General features: G+C 43.3%; 1 protein-coding gene across 1 annotated transcript; it reads right to left on the reverse strand.

Annotated features, from left to right (window-relative positions):
• Positions 1-277: 277 nt before the first annotated feature.
• Positions 278-7,672, reverse strand: LOC132836717 (olfactomedin-4-like). Its single transcript, XM_060856125.1, has 5 exons — positions 7,617-7,672; positions 4,818-4,970; positions 3,965-4,174; positions 2,357-2,507; positions 278-1,592 (listed from the first exon to the last, which is right to left on the reverse strand). The coding sequence occupies exons 1-5, from the start codon at positions 7,656-7,658 to the stop codon at positions 760-762; spliced, it is 1,389 nt and encodes a 462-aa protein (XP_060712108.1). The 5' UTR covers positions 7,659-7,672; the 3' UTR covers positions 278-759.
• Between the last annotated feature and the right edge of the window lie 11,006 nt (positions 7,673-18,678).

The following is an 18,678-nucleotide window of genomic DNA, read 5'->3' on the forward strand; positions in this document are numbered from 1 at the left end:
TGTCATGGCACCTGTCACGGCATGTGTCATGGCACCTGTCACGGCATGTGTCATGGTGTCTGTCATCACATGTGTCATGGCGCCTGTCACGGCATGTGTCATGGTGCCTGTCATCACACGTGTCACAGGTAACTAGATATAGAAGAGTTTAAGGATGGGAGAAGATGGCCGAAAAGCGAAGAGACTGAGAATAAAAATAAACACAATTATCAATGCGGATCCTTTGTAGATGCTGATATTTATTATTAGATTTGTTAAAAATTCCAGAAACCTCCAAACCATTATATCTGGCAATTAACAAATTCAAGGAAGACAGAAAACGAACGAACGCACTATGAGTTTCCCACCAATGGCAAGTATCCAGCTTGGATTATCATCCCAGATATTAAATGAACCGTCACATCCAGAATTAATAACGCAGACAGAATGTTACCATTGTTCTAGAGATAAACCTCTTCACATTGACACAGTGTCACTTGAGAGTGTTAGTTACCTGAAAGCTCAGTTCAAATACAGCTCCACACAAGACCTGGCCTAACCCCTGAATGTTCATTGGTCAACTGGAATTTCACCAAGTCTGGGTTCAGTTATTACACCAAAGCTGTATACTGTGACAATCACTTTCAGCTGTAACTGAGTTCGAAACCTGAGATAAAATCTAACCTGAGATTCTAGCACAAAAATTCCTCAAAGGATTTACAGCCCCCCACCCCACCATTATTTCCAGACCTAGTTGCTTGATTGTTAATTGCTAATTACTCAATTGGCAATCCCACTGTTGCTCACTGGTGGTTCACGTCTGAAGATCACATCATAAGTCAGCTGGTAGCCATCATTGTACACGTAGAGTTTGTGATTGGCTGGATTGTAGCTAACACTTTGCAGTTTTTCCAGGATCTTATCCATTGTTATAGAAATCAAATCTTCCTTCCCAGTTTTGGTGTCAAATGCATAGAAAATTTCCTCAGACTGTGGTTGTACAGGCCGAATTGCATACAGAACCCCACATATTATAAAAGTATTGGACACACTAGGCTTGTAAAGCTTGGTGACCCATGTCTTTTCCACAGTGAAGGTGGCCTCATTAATCTTACCAATAACAGCATTCCCGGCCTTTGCTTCAGGGCAGTAAATGACCCAAAGGCCAGATTCATCCACAGCAAAGTCTATGTCTTGGTATGTGACGCCTGCATAAGAATACTTGTTATTGTAAGCTGCATCTTTAAGAGTCTGCCTCTGTATTGCTCCTGTGTCAATGTTATACCTGCACATTTCTCTGGTATTGTAACAGTTGTAATACAAAAAATTATTGTACAAAACCATTCCACTTCCCTGTGCTCTATATGAACTTGGAAGTGATTTCGTTATTGGATTTTTACTCAGGAGCAAATCATCGTGTGAATAATAGACTCTGAAGGATTGCAGTGTTCGTGCATCTGTGTTGAGTGGTGCCACCCAATATAGCTCCTTTTTATCAGGGGGTGGAATTGAATCTTTGCCCCATGCTCCATATCGATAACCAAATCCATTATAGTTCAGTTGTATTACGGTAGGTTCACCCAATTGGAGAAGGCCATTATGATCACAGCTTCCTGTTTGGAGGGAGAGAAATGTAAGCTCCAGTTTACCTTAGGGGAGTCACATTTTTCAAATTCAACTTCTGACCATTATAATGAAATCATTGAAGTGATATACTGGCACAGATCTCCCAGTCTGGTCAGGGACTAACCCTTCCCTAGAAAAATGTGCTAACAGAATGTAAAGATCCCATGGGAATCTCTCAGAGTCTCCTGTCTTGATCCTACTGCCTACAATGCCCCCGCCACCCTAGCCATCTTGCCCACCTGCCACCCTAGCCACCTTGCCAGATGCGATCCTACACACCAGCTGGTCTACCCTCCCTGCCAACCTATAAAACTTATTTCACCAACTTATTTCACCAACCCAACCTCTTTACCTCATCTATGTGGCTTTTCAATGAAGCCTCAGGGCAATTGATCCTTCCTTACTGGAGTACAGTATCTACTGCTTGGTTTCTTCCCACTGCTGTCTCGAGGATTGATAATCCTCCATTGGACGAACTCACCGAAATTGTGGAGGAACTTAAGCATTAATTTTTTGCTGGATCAGGATCGAAAATAGGATTTCCCAATCTTGAGGGCAAATCAGAGCCAGTACATCTTGGTTATGTTAAATTGTCTGTTTGTTCTAAACAGAAAAATACTATTTCAACCATTTCGATATGTTGAATATTTATCATACTTTTTAGCTTCCTTATAAATTCGGAAACATGGATGAATTCTGAGTTCCATCTTGATAGTGGTTTCATTATATTGTGTGACTATTAAATACTCACCGAAATCAATGGGAGGAAGGGTTGGTGGGGCTTGATTCTTCTCACAGTCAGCGAGCTGTTTCTTCAGCAGAGTAATTTCTTTGCGTATTGCCAGCGCGTTGTGTATGTCAAATGATTCCAGCTCATTGACAATACGGGATATATTTATAATCTGAAATACACAGGGCATTTAAAGAGAGCATTTGGAATGATCAAGATGGAAGGAGGCCATTCAGCCCTTTTGAGTAGGATTTGCCTTTAAATGAGATTGTAGGTGATCCATATTTCCATGGTCACTTACCAGCACTGATTACTCCTCTTTAGTGATAATAATCTGTCAAACCTTGGAAATGTTTAGCTGACCCACAACCTCAGCAACATTCTGACGGAGAGGCCTCCAGACTTTCCCACCTGTTTGTGGAAAGTGCTCATTGACATGAACCCTGAACAGTCAATCTCCAATTTCAGATTATGGTCCCCTGTTGTGTTCCCCCTTAACCATACACCTGGACTTCTTGATCTCAACTGTAGGAGGAATTAAATTAAAACAGTCACAACGACGGGAGTCATGCAGTTGTTTGTGTTGTATGAAAACCAACACAGTGAGTGCAATCATTTCTAAAACTCACGCGTGCACATAACAGTTAGTGCTATTTTTATTCTGACCCCCGGCCTTGTGTACATCCCAAATTTTCATTGCTACATCAAACTTTTGAAATTCCCCCTTAAACTTCATTTATCTCTCTCTAATACTACCTTTTAAGAGGTTCCTTAAACCCTATATCTCATCTTTGTGAATTTCTCTGCTCCTGTGAGGTGTCTTGGCCTGTTAGACTCCTTCGAAAGTTTTTAATAAAAGCACGTTTGGGAGTCAGAGTTACGTAGCATGGAAGCAGACTCTTTGGTCCAACTGAACCCCTCTGGTCAGACATCCTAAACTGCTCTCATCCCATTTACCAGCACTTAGCCCATATCCCTGTAAACCCTTCCTATTCATGCACCCATCAAACACATGAAAAGAAATATTGGAGTTTGACTCTATCCTGGGCTGAAAATGTGTTACTGGTTAAAGCACAGCAGGTTAGGCAGCATCCAAGGAACAGGAAATTCGACGTTTCTGGCCAGAGCCCTTCATCATCCAACAAACAAGCGTACAGCAGTTCCTGGAGAAGGGCTTATGCCCGAAACATCAAATCTCCTGCTCCTTGGATGCTGCCTGATCTGCTGCGCTTTTCCAGCAACACATTTTCAGCTCTGATCTCCAGCATCTGCAGACCTCACTTTCTCCTACAGCAGTTCCCACTTGTACAAGCCTATATTTACTTGCATTTGAGGCACTGAGTGTCTAATAACTGACCAAACTCATTTAATTTGGGCAGAAAGACCTCAGAGAGTGGTCTTTTCCCACCAACCTCCAAGTCTTCAGGGAAAAATGCACCAGCCTATTCAGCCTCTCTATAGCACATATCACCTTCTGTGATGTTGTTGTGACTGACAACACTCCCCTCCATCAGATCAGATTAATTAATCCAGCGTGTTTCTCTGGATATTTGTCAGTGCCCTAACACTGAGCCATTGTAGGATACAGAAATACAAGACAATGAAGAGAGCAATTTGTCTCTTCCTGACCTCCATGTAGAGCTGATCGATGATGCTGTTGCTGCCATTGAGGGACTGCTTCAGCTGATTGGTGAGTGCCTCCAGCTCTTGGATCTCCAACTTCAACAGCTCAAAGTCAAGCTGAGTGTAGCCGTGTTCAGTCTCCATCTTCTCCAGACGGACGGTCAGGTTCACCAGCTTGGAGGAGTGCACAGAAACAGCCCTCGAGTATTCCCGCACCTGAATGGAACATCACAGCACACGTATGGAGTTACAGCCATTTCCAGAGTCACGTAACTATCTCCACCTCACACCACACTGCACAGTTACCACACTCTAGTTTAGAGTGATGTGGATAGGCTAACACTTCATAATGAACGCTCCACAAGTTTCTCATGACAACAGTAATTTTAAGTAAATATAAACCCTGATTTCTTCACACACTGCAGGTAATAATGTAGAAAAATCTTATGTTAAGTCTAGTGGGAGTTATGTGAAGAGGAAATCTTCGTTTAATAATAAAAACCCACTTAATTGTGCATAATCCATGTATTATAATTGAAGTGCCTAACAGTTTTAAAAGTAAAAATTATTTTTGATATAAAAGCAGAACTTGCTGGAGAAACTCAGGTCAAGAAGAGAGAAACATTTTAGAGTCTAACGGATGGCTGGATGTTGAAAGATTTGGGGCATATCAACAAATATTCTCCATTGATAAACACCCATCCATTTATGTCACTCTATAAAAATGTCATGGGATGGTGAGGTCCTCCAACTAACTGTCTCACCATAGTTTTCACTCTAGTACAGGGCATTAAATCTAAGAGCTAAGTTATGAATGCAGTGTGAAAGTGACGAGCATTTATTACTGTAATAAGTATACCTTGCTGATCTCCAGTTCCACTTTGCTCTTGAGCTCCTCGGTTGTTATTTCTAAATATTCCATTTTTTCCACTGGGAATGACGTATCAGGCAAAACCACGGAGCAGAGACAAACTCCTTCGTTGTTGATTGTCCCATTGACATTGATGCCAGACTGTCGGGGCAGAAATTAGAATGAGTGCAACTTCAACACTGGTGAGAACGGGTAGAATTTCTTACCCTCTCCCAAATTAATAACACTCTGCTTTAGCTCCTTTCCTGTCAAGCTGATGCAGACAAAATGATTGCATTCTGGACACACGTGCTTATTATTCACCTCAGCTATCAAAAAGCCAAGTTACACTTGCCACCCAAGTGTACCTTCAGGTTTACAGTTTCTTCCTGCCACCACCTGGAGGGAAGTTGGCCTCTGTTTCCAAAGTCCCTATGTTTTCAGGGATTCAATAGAATTATAAACTCATACAGCCAATATAGAAGGACCATTCAGGTCATCATGTTCTTTGACATTTTCCTAATTAGTCTGCCTTAAGTATACCTTCTATGCAGTTACAGAGTTTTGAGAATTCCATTTTTTTTTAGACATTCCAAATTGTGTAAAATCAAATCCTCCTAATTTCCTCTCTCAATTTACCTTAAATCAGGATTCTTTGTGTTCCAATGTTCTTTACTGCGACAATTTCTCCCAGTTATGGATTCACTTTTTTACTCTATCTGTATAAATCTTCACAGAAAAATGTCATCTGTTTGTTCCAAAATGCTGATTGATCAATGCCTTCCAGTGATCTCTCATCCTTCACTAATGCAGCATTGTCACTGTGTGACTAGTCGACATTAGCGATCACTTCACTAAGCTTGGGTACTCATGTGGAAGTGTCTCTGAACTGGAGTGAGCAACAAAGGAGCATGCTCTAGATTGCAGTTTTACTTTCCACCCACAGACATGTTGAACTGGAGGAAGAGGTACATTAAATGCCCCACAACACTTTTAATAAAGATTCTGAATCTCACACAGAAATATGGGAAAGAGAATTGGTGGGGTCATGGACAATGAAGAAGATTAGGAGAAAGTGAGGACTAGAGACGGTGGAGATCAGAGTCGAAATGTGTGACGCTGGTAAACCACAGCATGTCACGCAAAAACCAAGGAACAGAAGAAGGGCTTATGCCAATAACATTGATTTTCCTGCTCCTCAGATGCTGCCTGACCTGCTATACTTTTCCAGTGCCACACTTTTCGACAAAGAAGAAGATCATCTCAGTACAACAGAACCTTGACCAGAACTTTGGCCAGTGGGCTGAGAAATGTCAGATGGAATTTAATTTCGATAAATGATAGGTGTTACGTTTTGGTAAGGCAAATCAGGGCAGGGCTTATACACAACAGTGGAGTCCTGCCACATGTTGCCAAATAAAGAGATATTGAGGTGCAGGTTCACAGTTTCTTGAAGGATAGCAAAGATGGTGTTTGGTACGCTTGCCTTTATTGGTCAGAGCATTGAATATAGGAGGTTGGATGTCATGTTGTGGCTGTACAGACATTGGTTAAGCCACTTTTGGAATCCTGCATTCAATTCTGGTCTCCCTGCTATACGAACAATGTGAAACTTGCGACCAACGAAAAGATTTACAAGGATGCTGCTGGGGTTGGAAGATCTCAGCTAAAGAGAGAGGCTGAATAGGCTGGGGCTATTTTCCCTGGAGCATCGGAGGTTGAGGGGTGGCCTTATAAATGTTTATAAAATCATGAGGGACATGAATAGGAAGAATAGACAAGGTCTTTTCCCCAGGTTGGGGAGCCCAGAACTAGAGGCCATAGATTTAGTGTGAGAGGGGAAAGGTATCATAGGGACCTCTTCATTCCAACATTTTCATTCCGAGGGTTGTGTGTGCCTGGAGTTCGTTGCAATAGTAAGTCATGGAGGCTGACTTAATTCCAACATTTAAAAGGCACCTGGATAGGTACACAAATAGGAAGGAGTTACAGGGATATGGGCCAAGTGCTGCCAAATGGGACGAGATTAATTTATGATATCTCATCTTCATGGATGAGTTGGACCAAAGGGTTAATGTTGAAAAATGTGTTGCTGGAAAAGTACAGCATCCAAGGAGCAGGAGAATTGACGTTTCGGGCATAAGCTAACATGATGACAAACACTTTTGAATATTTATGGCTCCTCATTTCTCAGATGTAGCCTGTGGGTCAAGGCAGACAATGCAGAAATTGATTCAGACTCCTATTTCATTAAGGGTTCAGAAGTGTGGGATGAGCACTAACCAGGAACATGCTCCCATTTCCACCACTAATTGTCAGCACTGAGACTGTCAAACAAGGGGACAGTCCCTGCCCCATGCCTCACACCGTTAGCATCAACAACTTGCATTTAATGAGAAACTTTCAGAACATCCCCAAGAATCATTGAAATACTTCTTAAGAGGAGATGTGTTAGTCAATTTGCAAAAAGATCAAATATACAATGAGATCAAATGCTTTGAATGCTGTTGGTTGAGGGACATTGGCCAGGGCACCAGGGAGAAACTGAACTGCTCTTCATTGGAACAGTGTCATTCCATGCATCAGAACAAGGGTTGATTTTGAACAAAAGTATCTCCAACCATGCAGCACTCCTTCGTGCTGTGCTAGACATGCAGTCTGGATGACATATTCAGGTCTCCAGAGTAGAGGTTGAAGAACTAGGATCTAACTGAGAGATAAGGGACATTGAGCCACAGCTTACACAAACATACAACTGGAATATCTCCGAGTGATATGAAACTGATACAAAATGAGAAGTAAACTCACAGAAGGCAGGACAGTGGCCGCGATCAACAGAAGGAACAGCATCTTTGTTCTGTTTCCGAGCTCACTTCCAAGTTACTTGAGGAGGGGTTTGAGGTTTAAATAAAAAAAAACTCAGTAGAACTCCTCCCCTAATTGAGTGACATGTTCTTCTGAGAGCCAATCAGAAAGTAACAGCCTTTCTAGTAATTTATTTCAATCATTAAAATCAGATAAGTAAACTTGTCGGCTGGTTGCGTAATTATGTTAACAATTCAAGGTAGTTTTCAGTTTCATTCTTTTCCAATCTCGAAGATCATAGTCACCTTATGGTGTGGAAGCAGGCCGTTTATCCAGTCCAGTCAAGCCCACACCAAGCCTCTGAACAGCATTCTACTTTGGTTCCCTGGTGTTGTGAGGCAACACTGCTAACCACTGAGCCATCAGGGTGCCCTGATGTGGTTGTCGGCTGAAGTGTTTTATTTCCTTTGAACAATGCCTCAGATGTGTTGATTTTGTTTTGCAAAAAAATTTCTTTCCTGGTCTCTGCCTTTTTTTGTGTGCTTATGGTCACAGACTTGTCCATTTTCTGTTATCTTGCCAGGTGGACTCAAGATTTATATTCATGTAATTCATAAAGTTTGTATTTATACAATTGTTCTGTGGCTGACAATCCAATCAATGAATCATTTATCTCCACCTTTGATGTCCTTCACTCCATGAAAACCCTGACACACTCTCACTATGACTGCTTCCCTGGCTTGGCCACTATCTCACCCCCCGCCTTAACTCCAAGTGACCAAAACTTGGATATGGTGGAGAACTGGCTGAACCATTCACCTACCAAATTTGGCTCGACCACACTGAAAACACTGTCAGATTCTGCTCTCATCTGCTAAACCGGATCACCATTCCAGAGTTGACCTAACACACAAAGACAACTCCCAGCTCCTATATCTCTGCTGACAAATTACCTTCTTAAAGGTCTTTCCCCTCCACCCTTACCTACAACGACAAACGCAAACAGGTTGTTGGAGATCGAGGTTGAGAAGATACAGTCAGCCTTCCCTCTTCCTTGCTCCAGCAAAGCAAGTTGCTCGGGTGCTTTACTCTGTCAAGGGTGCTATATGTGCACAGGTTGTTGATGGTGAAGTGTGGTTCGCAGTTACAGGGCATTCCAAAGTGCTTCACAGTCCAACAAGTATCTTCAATGTGGACCCACTGCTGTCACAGAGACAATTTACAGACTGCTGACCAGATCATTCATAGGAACTCTAAATGAGGATCGAGGCCATTCAGCCCATAAAGTCTGCAATGACCTTTTGAAGAACATCCCACCCTAATTTGGGCCTCCTACCCTGTCCTCATCACACCACATATACGATGCCTAATCCACCCAGTCTGCACATCCTTTTGCACAAGGGACAAGTTAACATGGTCAAACTATCTAACTTGTACATCTTTGGCCTTCAGAGGTGTGTAATAATATCTCTGAGCAGGTTGATTATAATAAAATTGATGAGAAGAGGCTCTTGTGGTGTAGTGGTAGTGTCCATACTCCTGGACCAAGAAACTTTGGTTCAAGTCCCACCTACTTCAGAGGTGGGTCACAACATCTCTGAATAGGATGATTAGAAACATTAGTTAAATAGAACAATAGAACATAGAACAATACTGCACAGAACAGGCCCTTCGGCCCACGATGTTGTGCCGAACATCTATCCTAGATTAAGCACCCATCCATGTACCTACCCAATTGCCGCTTAAAGGTCGCCAATGATTCTGACTCTACCACTCCCACTGGCAGCGCATTCCATGCCCCCACCACTCTCTGGGTAAAGAACCCACCCCTGACATCTCCCCTATACCTTCCACCCTTCACCTTAAATTTATGTCCCCTTGTAACACTCTGTTGTACCCGGGGGAAAAGTTTCTGACTGTCTACTCTATATATTCCTCTGATCATCTTATAAACCTCTATCAAGCCACCCCTCATCCTTCGCCGTTCCAACGAGAAAAGGCCGAGAACTCTCAACCTATCCTCGTACGACCTATTCTCCATTCCAGGCAACATCCTGGTAAATCTTCTCTACATCCTTTCCAAAGCTTCCACATCTTTCCTAAAGTGAGGCGACCAGAACTGCACACAGTACTCCGAATGTGGCCTAACCAAAGTCCTGTACAGCTGCAACATCACTTCACGACTCTTGAATTCAATCTCTCTGCTAATGAACGCTAATACACCATAGGCCTTCTTACAAGCTCTATCCACCTGAGTGGCAACTTTCAAAGATCTATGTACATAGACCCCAAGATCCCTCTGTTCCTCCACCTGACTAAGAACTCTACCATTAACCCTGTATTCCACATTCTTATTTGTTCTTCCAAAATGGACAACCTCACTTGGCAGGGATATATGTTAGTTATATATATTAGTTAAATATGTTAAGAACAATTAGGAAGTGATAAAGTTATTATCTAGTGAAGTTCCACGTGGGCCTGTCATCAATTAAAGCCTCTAAGTAGTGAATTAATGGTTACTGAAGGGCCTCAACTCACCACCTGGTTGAATTTCTGCCTGGATGGTGTGTGAGAAAGGTGGCTGGTTTCCTGACAGAGAAATCAGTCTGCCAGTACTTTTGTAGAGAGATGTTTCCAATCTGAGGGCAGTTGGTGGCATGGACAGATGGCCTTTTAAAGCCACCTTTTTCCCTTGCTTCTGACACTCCACCTGACCCAACACAAAATACAATATCCATCCCAATAGAGCTGAAAAGACCCTTTCCCTTTAAGAGGTGCAAGCTAACTTTAAGAGGTATCAGGAGCGTAGGGCAGCAATCCCTCTCTGCAATGATCTGCCAATCAGCAGCAAGGTTTGTCTCTCAAAGGTCAATCACTCAATGACATCGTTCGATATTTGACCTTAACATTGGATGTGGACATTGTGGGCAAGGATTAATCACCCTGGAACGATAGTGAAAGTGGAAGCTGGGATGCAGAACAAGCATGTGGTTGAGGAACATGGAAAACCGGAGCAGGAGGCCATTCAGCCCTTCGAACCTGCTGTGTCAATCAAGATGATCATGGTTGATCATCCACCTCAGCGGCCTGTTCTCCCATACCCTGTGATATTTTAAGCCCTAAACACGTATCGAATTTCTTTAAAATATTCAGAGTTTTGGCTTTAACTGCTTCCTGTGGCAGAGAATTCCTCAGGCTTGCCATTCTCTGGATGAACAAACTTGTCTTAATTTAACTCAATTTTCTTTATTGTGTATCAATAGTCCCTCCAACTCTACTCACAAGGCCACCAATTAACCTTCCCACAGCCTAGAGTGCATCCTTGAGTGGTTGATCTGTCGAGTGAGACGTCTTTAACTCCAGGGTTGACTAGACCACTCTACCCTATTGATTGTGCTGACCCTGTCATACTCATGGTATGTGCAGTATACAGCCTGTCACTGAAGTTCATGCTCATACCTTTGAAATGTTAGACAACACTAGCACATATATTAATCTCACCTTCCCTCACCTGGGATTTTTTACTTGAATGTATTTGCCCTTTCCCCTGTCATCCTGTGTATTTTCCCCACCTTAAACCAGTTCCTTTTCCCAAGGTTTATTAAGAAGTCAGCTTTCAAATGGAAGATAACTTCAGCACTAATTCCCAAGCCCTTCTTCAAAGCCAGTGTTCCCAGTTCTTACCTTGATGAGGAGGTGCCGGTATTGGACTGGGGGGGACAAAGTTAAAAATCACACAACATCAGGTTATAGTCCAACAGGTTTATTTGGAAGCGCTAGTTCTTATCAGGTCACACCCAGCGGTAAACATCAGGGTCCTGCAGGTGTTCAGTGCAGACAAATATTTAACACTTGTCCCTTGTCCAACAAAGTAAAAGTCTCAGGCTGTCTATTGTACATGTTGTTAATCATTATGACCTTCCTCTCCTGAAACATACATTGTCCATTCTCATGCAATTGGTTTTAAAGTTGAGTGCACATCCAATTGGCTCGAAGGTAGGAGACAGAGGGTGGTGGTTGAGGGTTGTTTTTCATACTGGAGACCTGTGACCAGCAGTGTGCCGCAATGATCAGTGCTGAGTCCACTGCTTTTTGTCATTTATATAATGCAGGAAAAGCAGGAACTTGGACCAGGAGCCTGCTGGGAATGGTGAGTCACTAATTTAAATCTTTACATCTGACATCGGAGAGCAGAGGTTTCTGGGAAAGGAGGGACTTTTTCTTCCCCCCTCAGCTAGATAAGTGAGTGTTTTCTAACAGTTTAGGTTGAGCGTATCTCAAGACTTGACAAACACATCGAGAATTTACATATAGATGAAACGCAAACCAAGGGGAATTTTCCATTCGCAACATCATGGGCCGAAGGGTCTGTCCCTGTGCTGTCCTCTTCTTAGGAGAATGTAGGACTATCATCACTCGTACCATTCGGTTGCTGAAGAACATTCTTAGCTCCTCACTCTTTGTGATGAAGAGGAGATGCGTTGCAGCATCTTTGTCTTTCATAATTAGAATGACAACTACCTAGTCAACCATGAGTGCTCTCACTAATGCTTTAGATTCTGAGCAGCTTTTGAATATGAAACAAACTCCTTTAGCATAGTGCAGACAATGTACAAATTTGCAAATGGAAAATTTCCCTTAGGCTTTGTCTTTAATCTCCATGGAAATTCCCGATGTGTTTCTCAAGTCTTGAGACACATTCATCCTTTTGTTTGTGTCAATCTCAACTGTAGGAAACAGTGTGACTTGGAACTGCAGTATCAACCAGCATAGGAGGCCCCTCAGCCTATCCTGCCTGTGCTAGCCCCTTAAAAAGGCTACACAATGAGTCCTCCTCTTGACCCCCTCCCCATAGTATTTCCTACAGCCCAGCAAATATTCCTACTTTGAGTATCTATTTGATTCCCTTTAGAGTCAGAGAGATGTATAGCAGAGAAACGAACCCTTCAGCCAAACTCGTCCATGTCGACCAGATATCCTACATTAATCTAGTCCCAAGACATGAAGATCCCTCCAGTGCCTTTTTCTCGTTGTGACTCATTTGCTTCTCATTTAGAAGATTAGTTCAGTTCTGAGCACCACTGCTCAGCATATGTTAACCTTGGAGGAGACAATGTAGAATAACTAGAACTGCATCAAGCATTAAATTCTCCGTGTTCAATGGTTTATTTCATCTGTGTTTGATTATGTTAGTCTGGGAATTGATCCTAATCCACTTACTTGATTGCTTAAGCCAGTGGATGGAGTGAGGGAGTTAAATACTGACCCCAGACTGGGAAAGAAGATATTTTCTGTGTTTTAAGGTGGCATCAGAGAGTGGAGACACTAAACAAGACGTTTCACCATATTTGTAATACATGTACGTGACAATAAATAAATCTAATCAAAATATCCAAAAGGATCTGGGATCTTGCGAAACAGGATATGGGATGAAAGTCCGATAAGATTAGATTAGATTCCCTATAGTGTGGAAACTGGCCCTTCAGCCCAACCAGTCCACACACACCCTCCGAAGAGCAACCAATCCAGACCCATTTCCCCCTAACTAATGCAGCTAACACTGTGGGCAATTTTGCACGGCCAATTCACCTGACCTGCACATCTTTGGACTGGGGAAAGAAACTGGAGCACCCAGAGGAAACCCACGAGGACACAGGGAGAATGTGCAAACTCCACACAGACAGTCGCCCCCAGCTCAGAGACCTTTCCACGTGTTGTGAGTCAAGACGTAAAGCATCTTGCATTGGTCTAAGAAAACAAAACACCATCAGCAGCAATCCCTCGCAGGTGAGACTGACTCTCCTACTCTCCAGGTGAGTCTGTAGGTGGTACTACAGACAGACGTTACACTTGGACCAGGTGGTGGTCACGGGAAGGGATGGGATGGCTGTTTCCACCTGACTCCATGTTCTTCCTGGCGACAAGTCCCGAGGAGCTCGATGCCTTCCTGGATGCTCCTCCTCCTCCACTTTGGACCTTGAGGGTATGACTGAAGTGCTGCCTCTGCCCACATGGGGCTTGCCTGCTGCTTTGAGGCTGGAAGTACTGCACATGCTTGGGGAGTCTCGAATCAGTCGTGTGGGTGACTTACACATCCCATGGTAGCTGATCGAGGGTGGGCTGTGCCTCAGTACTGGGGATGTTGGCCTGGTCGAGGTCACTGGTGTTGGTGTGACTTTCTTCTTAATGGATTTAACAGGATCTTGTATAGAGAGCTTTGGTGAAACTGTTCCAGTGCCTTGAGGTGTCTGCTATAGACAGTGTACACCTCAGAGCCATATAAGAGGGTGGGACCCACCACAGCTCTGTAAAATATGCTTTGGCCAACAGGACACTTCCAAGGTCTTGGAAATGGTCAGCGTTCCCTAAGGGATCTCCGTGGACCTTGACAATCATGTCCGTTGTGCCTCTCGGTGATGAAAGGCCACACAATAACTCCAGGAGGAGTTCCTCGGCCAGACGGAGGAGACAGTTGAAGAAGATCTTGATGATGACTTTTCCAACGGGTCAACAGCAGGGAGATTCCCCTGTAGTTATCACAGTCGGACTTGTTCCCAATTTTGAAAGGATGACAGTGAGATCTCCTGAGATGCCATCCTTCCAGTTAAGGCAGACAAGGAAGTGTAGCTGCAGCCAGAGCCCTTTGCCTCTGTATAGATCAATACCTCAGCAGGGATACCATCTGCTCCAGCAGCCTTGCTGTTGGTAAGCTGGCCGCCACTACTTTGTGCAAGTCTGGGGTGTTGTTAACCTCATGCTGCGGGATGCTGTTCAAGGATGCTCTGATCAACAGCAGAGCCTTGGTTGAGGAGGTCTCTGAAGTGCACCCCTCAATGTTTTTTGATGGCTTCTTTATCCTTGATCAGAGTCACTCTGTCCTTGGCCAGCAGTGGGGGTGGGGCCTTGGGTGCTTGGTCTTAGTGTGGTGTTATGGACCAGGTCAGACCCTCCCCCACCCCAAAACATTTTAAGAAGGAGGCCAAGACTACTCCAGGAGGGACGCAGTTTGTCAAATCACTCGGGTTTTAAACAAAACCGAATTTATTTACACCCAAGCAAAAGAAAACCAAATTCAGAACACCATAACTACTTGAAAATTCAACTGATGTGAAAAAGCAACTTCACAAAGAGCTGCTCTGATTTCCTGCAATATCCCATAAACACACCCCTTGGCAAAGAGGTAAATTCAAACCCAGTTCTTACTGGAGACAGACCTCAAAGAGAGCGCAAGGATTAGCATGGAGCTGTTTCTCTGGGTCCCCATCTCAAATTAACCCAAATCTAGAGAAAAAAAAATCATGAACTGGGGAAATTGTCACAAAGCTCATTCCTGATGAAGCGTTTATGCTTGAAATGTTGATTTTCCTGCTCCTCGGATAATGCCTGACTGTCTGTGCTTTTCCAGCACCACACCCTTCGACTCTGATCTCCAGATCTGCAGTCCTCACTTACTCCCCTTCAAGTGTTTTTTTTTAAAATCGACCTGAAAGCCTTTTCTGATAGTTGACTTACGCTGCATCTGTAGCCATTATTAATGTAGCCGGTTCAGACATTTTGGCACCTCTGCCTTTATGACCCCTCTCAGGAAAACAAAAACCAGGGACAGAATAACCTTGTTAAAGCTGTAGCATTGTCACAGTGATCTTGACAGTACAGAAGAAACCATGCACATCATAGTTGTTGGCCATTCATGGACCTCCAGCACTTTCTCCGCTGACCACTTGTTCTTAATATCACAGGTTTGTTTCTGGAAGTTTGCCTTCAGTTGCCTGTAGGCCTGCCTTATGTCTTCCAAGCTCGGTTGTTGTTTTGCACTCAGAAATGCCAGCTTAATAGTTCATGGGATCTGATGATCATCCTCATTGAACTGGTCATGGTGTTTCCTGGTTGAGTGGCTGACTGAGGTTTTGTAGGGAGTGATGTCACCGATTTTCAGAATGGACCAGAGACCATTGGATTCCCCCAACTCTGTGTCATGAAAGGTTACTGGTTTTGTGGGGAGGAGTTTGTAATTTTTATTCATGACTTGGATGAGGAGATTGAAGGATGGTTTAGCAAGTTTGCAGATGACACAAAGGTTGGAGGTGTCGTTGACAGTATAGAGGACTGTTGTAGGCTGCAGCAGGACATTGACAGGATGCAGAGATGGGCTGAGAGATGGCAGATGGAGTTCAACCTGGATAAATGTGAAATTATGCATTTTGGAAGATCGAACTTGAATGTTGATTACAGGATTAAAGACAGGATACTTGGCAGTGTGGAGGAACAGAGGGATCTTGGTGTGCAGGTACATGGATCCCTTAAAATTGTCATCCAAGTGGACAGGGTTGTTAAGAAAGCATATGGTGTTTTGGCTTTCATTAATAGGGGGACTGAGTTTAAGAGCCGTGAGATCTTCTTGCACCTCTATAAAACTTTGGTTAGACCACACTTGGAATACTGTGTCCAGTTCTGGTTGCCCTATTATAGGAAAGATGTGGATGCTTTGGAGAGGGTTCAGAGGAGATTTACCAGGATGCTGCCTGGAATGGAGGGCTTATCTTACGAAGAGAGGTTGATTGAACTCGGACTTTTTTCTTTGGAAAAAAGAATGAAGTGAGGGGACCTAATTGAGGTGTACAAGATAATGAGAGGCATAGATAGAGTTGATAGCCAGAGACTTTTTCCCAGGGCAGAAATTGTTAACACAAGGGGTCATAGTTTTAAGCTGTTTGGCGGAAAGTGTAGAGGGGATGTCAGAGGTGGCAGAGAGTTGTGAGAACATGGAATGCATTACCAGCAGCAGTTGTGGAAGCCAGGTCATTGGGCATATTTAAGAGACTGCTGGACATGCATATGGTCACAGAAATTTGAGGGTTCGTACATTAGGTTTACCTTACATGAGGATCAATAGTCAGCACAACATCGTGGGCTGAAGAGCCTGTTCTGTGCTGTACTGTTCTATGTTCTATGTTCCACGTTCTATGAGTTGGTTGTATGAGACTTTTTTTTGTGTGTCTTTAAGTACCTCAGTGTTGAACGTCTTCAGGCACTGCTTCTGTTGCCTGCGCTGCAGCTATGCTATATTTATGTCGATCCTGGCTTGGACCCGGTGATGGTGCATCGAGCAGTGGTCAGTACCTGCCATGACACATGTCATGGTGCCTGTCATCACACGTGTCATGGTGCCTGTCATCACACGTGTCATGGCGCCTGTCATCACATGTGCCATGACATGTGTGATTTTAAAGTCTTTCCAATCCCTCACTTTGATGATAACGTAGTCAAAGAGATGCCAGTATTTGGAGGGTGTTTGCTGCCACATTGTTCTGCCGAAGAGGCGAACACAAGACAACGTGTTAGTGATGAGGTTGTGTTCACGGCATTTGGTCATGAGAAGGGTGCTGTTGGAGGTTTGCTTTACAACTCCTTCTGCAAGCTAATGAAGATATAAGAGATTAGCATACTCCCAACTGGAGCAGAGAAGGTTAGGGATGAACTGACTGGTGTTTTAAGGTGATGTAAGACTACGTCAAGACAAACCATTCCCTCTGGTGGCATAAACATGCAATTAGCATTAAAAATCGAGTCTGAGCTGATGTCAGGAAGCACTTATTCACACAAAGAGCAGTGAAACTCCAGAACTGACTGTCCCCAAAAGTTGGTGAGGCCTGGGGGAGGAGGGGCATTTGCTTCATTCAAACTTTTGAAACCAATATTGATAAATATTTGTCAGACAGGTTTTTTTGTAAGGATTATGGAGCCACTGTAAGTAAATGGAGTTGAGATGCAGATCATCCATGATCTCATTGAATCTAGAACAGGCTTTGGGGCTCAATGGCCTCTTCCTATTTCTCCATTCTCCATGTGTAAAATGAGGATCTGGGTTTGTACAGACAGGTGTTCAGTGGGGGCTTCACACAGGTATCACAGAATTGTTACAGAATGGAAGAAGGACATTCAGCCCATCGTGCCTTATGATCTAGTGCCAATCTCCTACCTTTCCCCCATTTCTATCTCTATCTAAGTAACCAACCAATGCCACCATTGAACCTGTCTTCATCACATTTCCAAGCAGTGCATTCCATATTCTAACTACTTCCTGGGTGAAAAGGTTTTTTTTAATCTCACATCGATCTTTGTTTTAAATTTAAATTTTAAATCTATGGCCTCTCATTCTTTTCCTTTTGCAAGTGGGAACAGCTTCTCTACTCTATTAACTTTTATTGGTAGAGGGATTGGGTTTCAGAACTATGAGGCCATGCTGCAGCTATGCAGAAATCTGGTGAGTCTGCACTTGGAGTATTGCGTACAGTTCTGGTCACCGCATTATAGGAAGAATGTGGAAGCTTTGGAATGGGTTCAGAAGAGATTTGCTGGGATGTTGCCTGGTATGGAGGGAAGGTCTTCCAAGGAAAGGCTGAGAGACTTGAGGCTGTTTTCGTTAGAAGATGGTTGAGATGCAACTTAATTGAGACATATAAGATAATCAGAGGGGTTATATAGGGTGGACAGTGAGAACATTTTTCCTCAGATGGCGATGGCTAGCACAGGGGACATAGCTCTAAATTGAGGGGTGATAGATATAGGACAGATGTCAGAGGTAGTTTCTTTACTCAGAGAGAGCATAATAGGGACATGGAATACACTGCCTGGAACAGTAGTAGACTCACCAACTTTAAGGGCATTTAAATGGTCATTGGATAGGCATATGGACAAGAATGGAATAGTGTAGGTTAGATGGGCTTCAGATTGGTTCCACAGGTCAGCGCAACATCGAGGGGCAAAGGGCCTATACTACACTGTAATGTTCTCTGTTCTCTATTATCTATTATCTACTCTATTCAGGCCACTCATGATTTTGTAAAACTCAATCAGATCTCCTCACAGCCTTCTGCTCTCCAAGCAGAACAGTCCTAACATCTTCAATCATTCTTAAATTGCTTCTGCACTCTCCCTCTAATACATTTACATCCTTCCTATCATCTCATGTAACAACAATATACAATATTGATCTGGGATGGGAATTCTCAGTGATTTTTATCGCTGTATATGTTAAGGATTCTCAGCATACCTGTAGCATCTC

This window comes from Hemiscyllium ocellatum, chromosome 47 (assembly GCF_020745735.1).
Source record: "Hemiscyllium ocellatum isolate sHemOce1 chromosome 47, sHemOce1.pat.X.cur, whole genome shotgun sequence".
In the NCBI taxonomy this organism is placed as follows: Eukaryota; Metazoa; Chordata; class Chondrichthyes; order Orectolobiformes; family Hemiscylliidae; genus Hemiscyllium; species Hemiscyllium ocellatum.

Bases quoted from the DNA above. Each gene is read 5' to 3' on its own strand.
- LOC132836717 (XM_060856125.1), bottom strand. From the start codon at position 7,658: ATGCTGTTCCTTCTGTTGATCGCGGCCACTGTCCTGCCTTCT. The intron at 4,175-4,817 runs GTATACTTATTA...TGTTCCATTCAG, and splicing joins TGGAACTGGAGATCAGCAAG to GTGCGGGAATACTCGAGGGC. The intron at 2,508-3,964 runs GTCAGGAAGAGA...TGTGTATTTCAG, and splicing joins TCGATCAGCTCTACATGGAG to ATTATAAATATATCCCGTAT.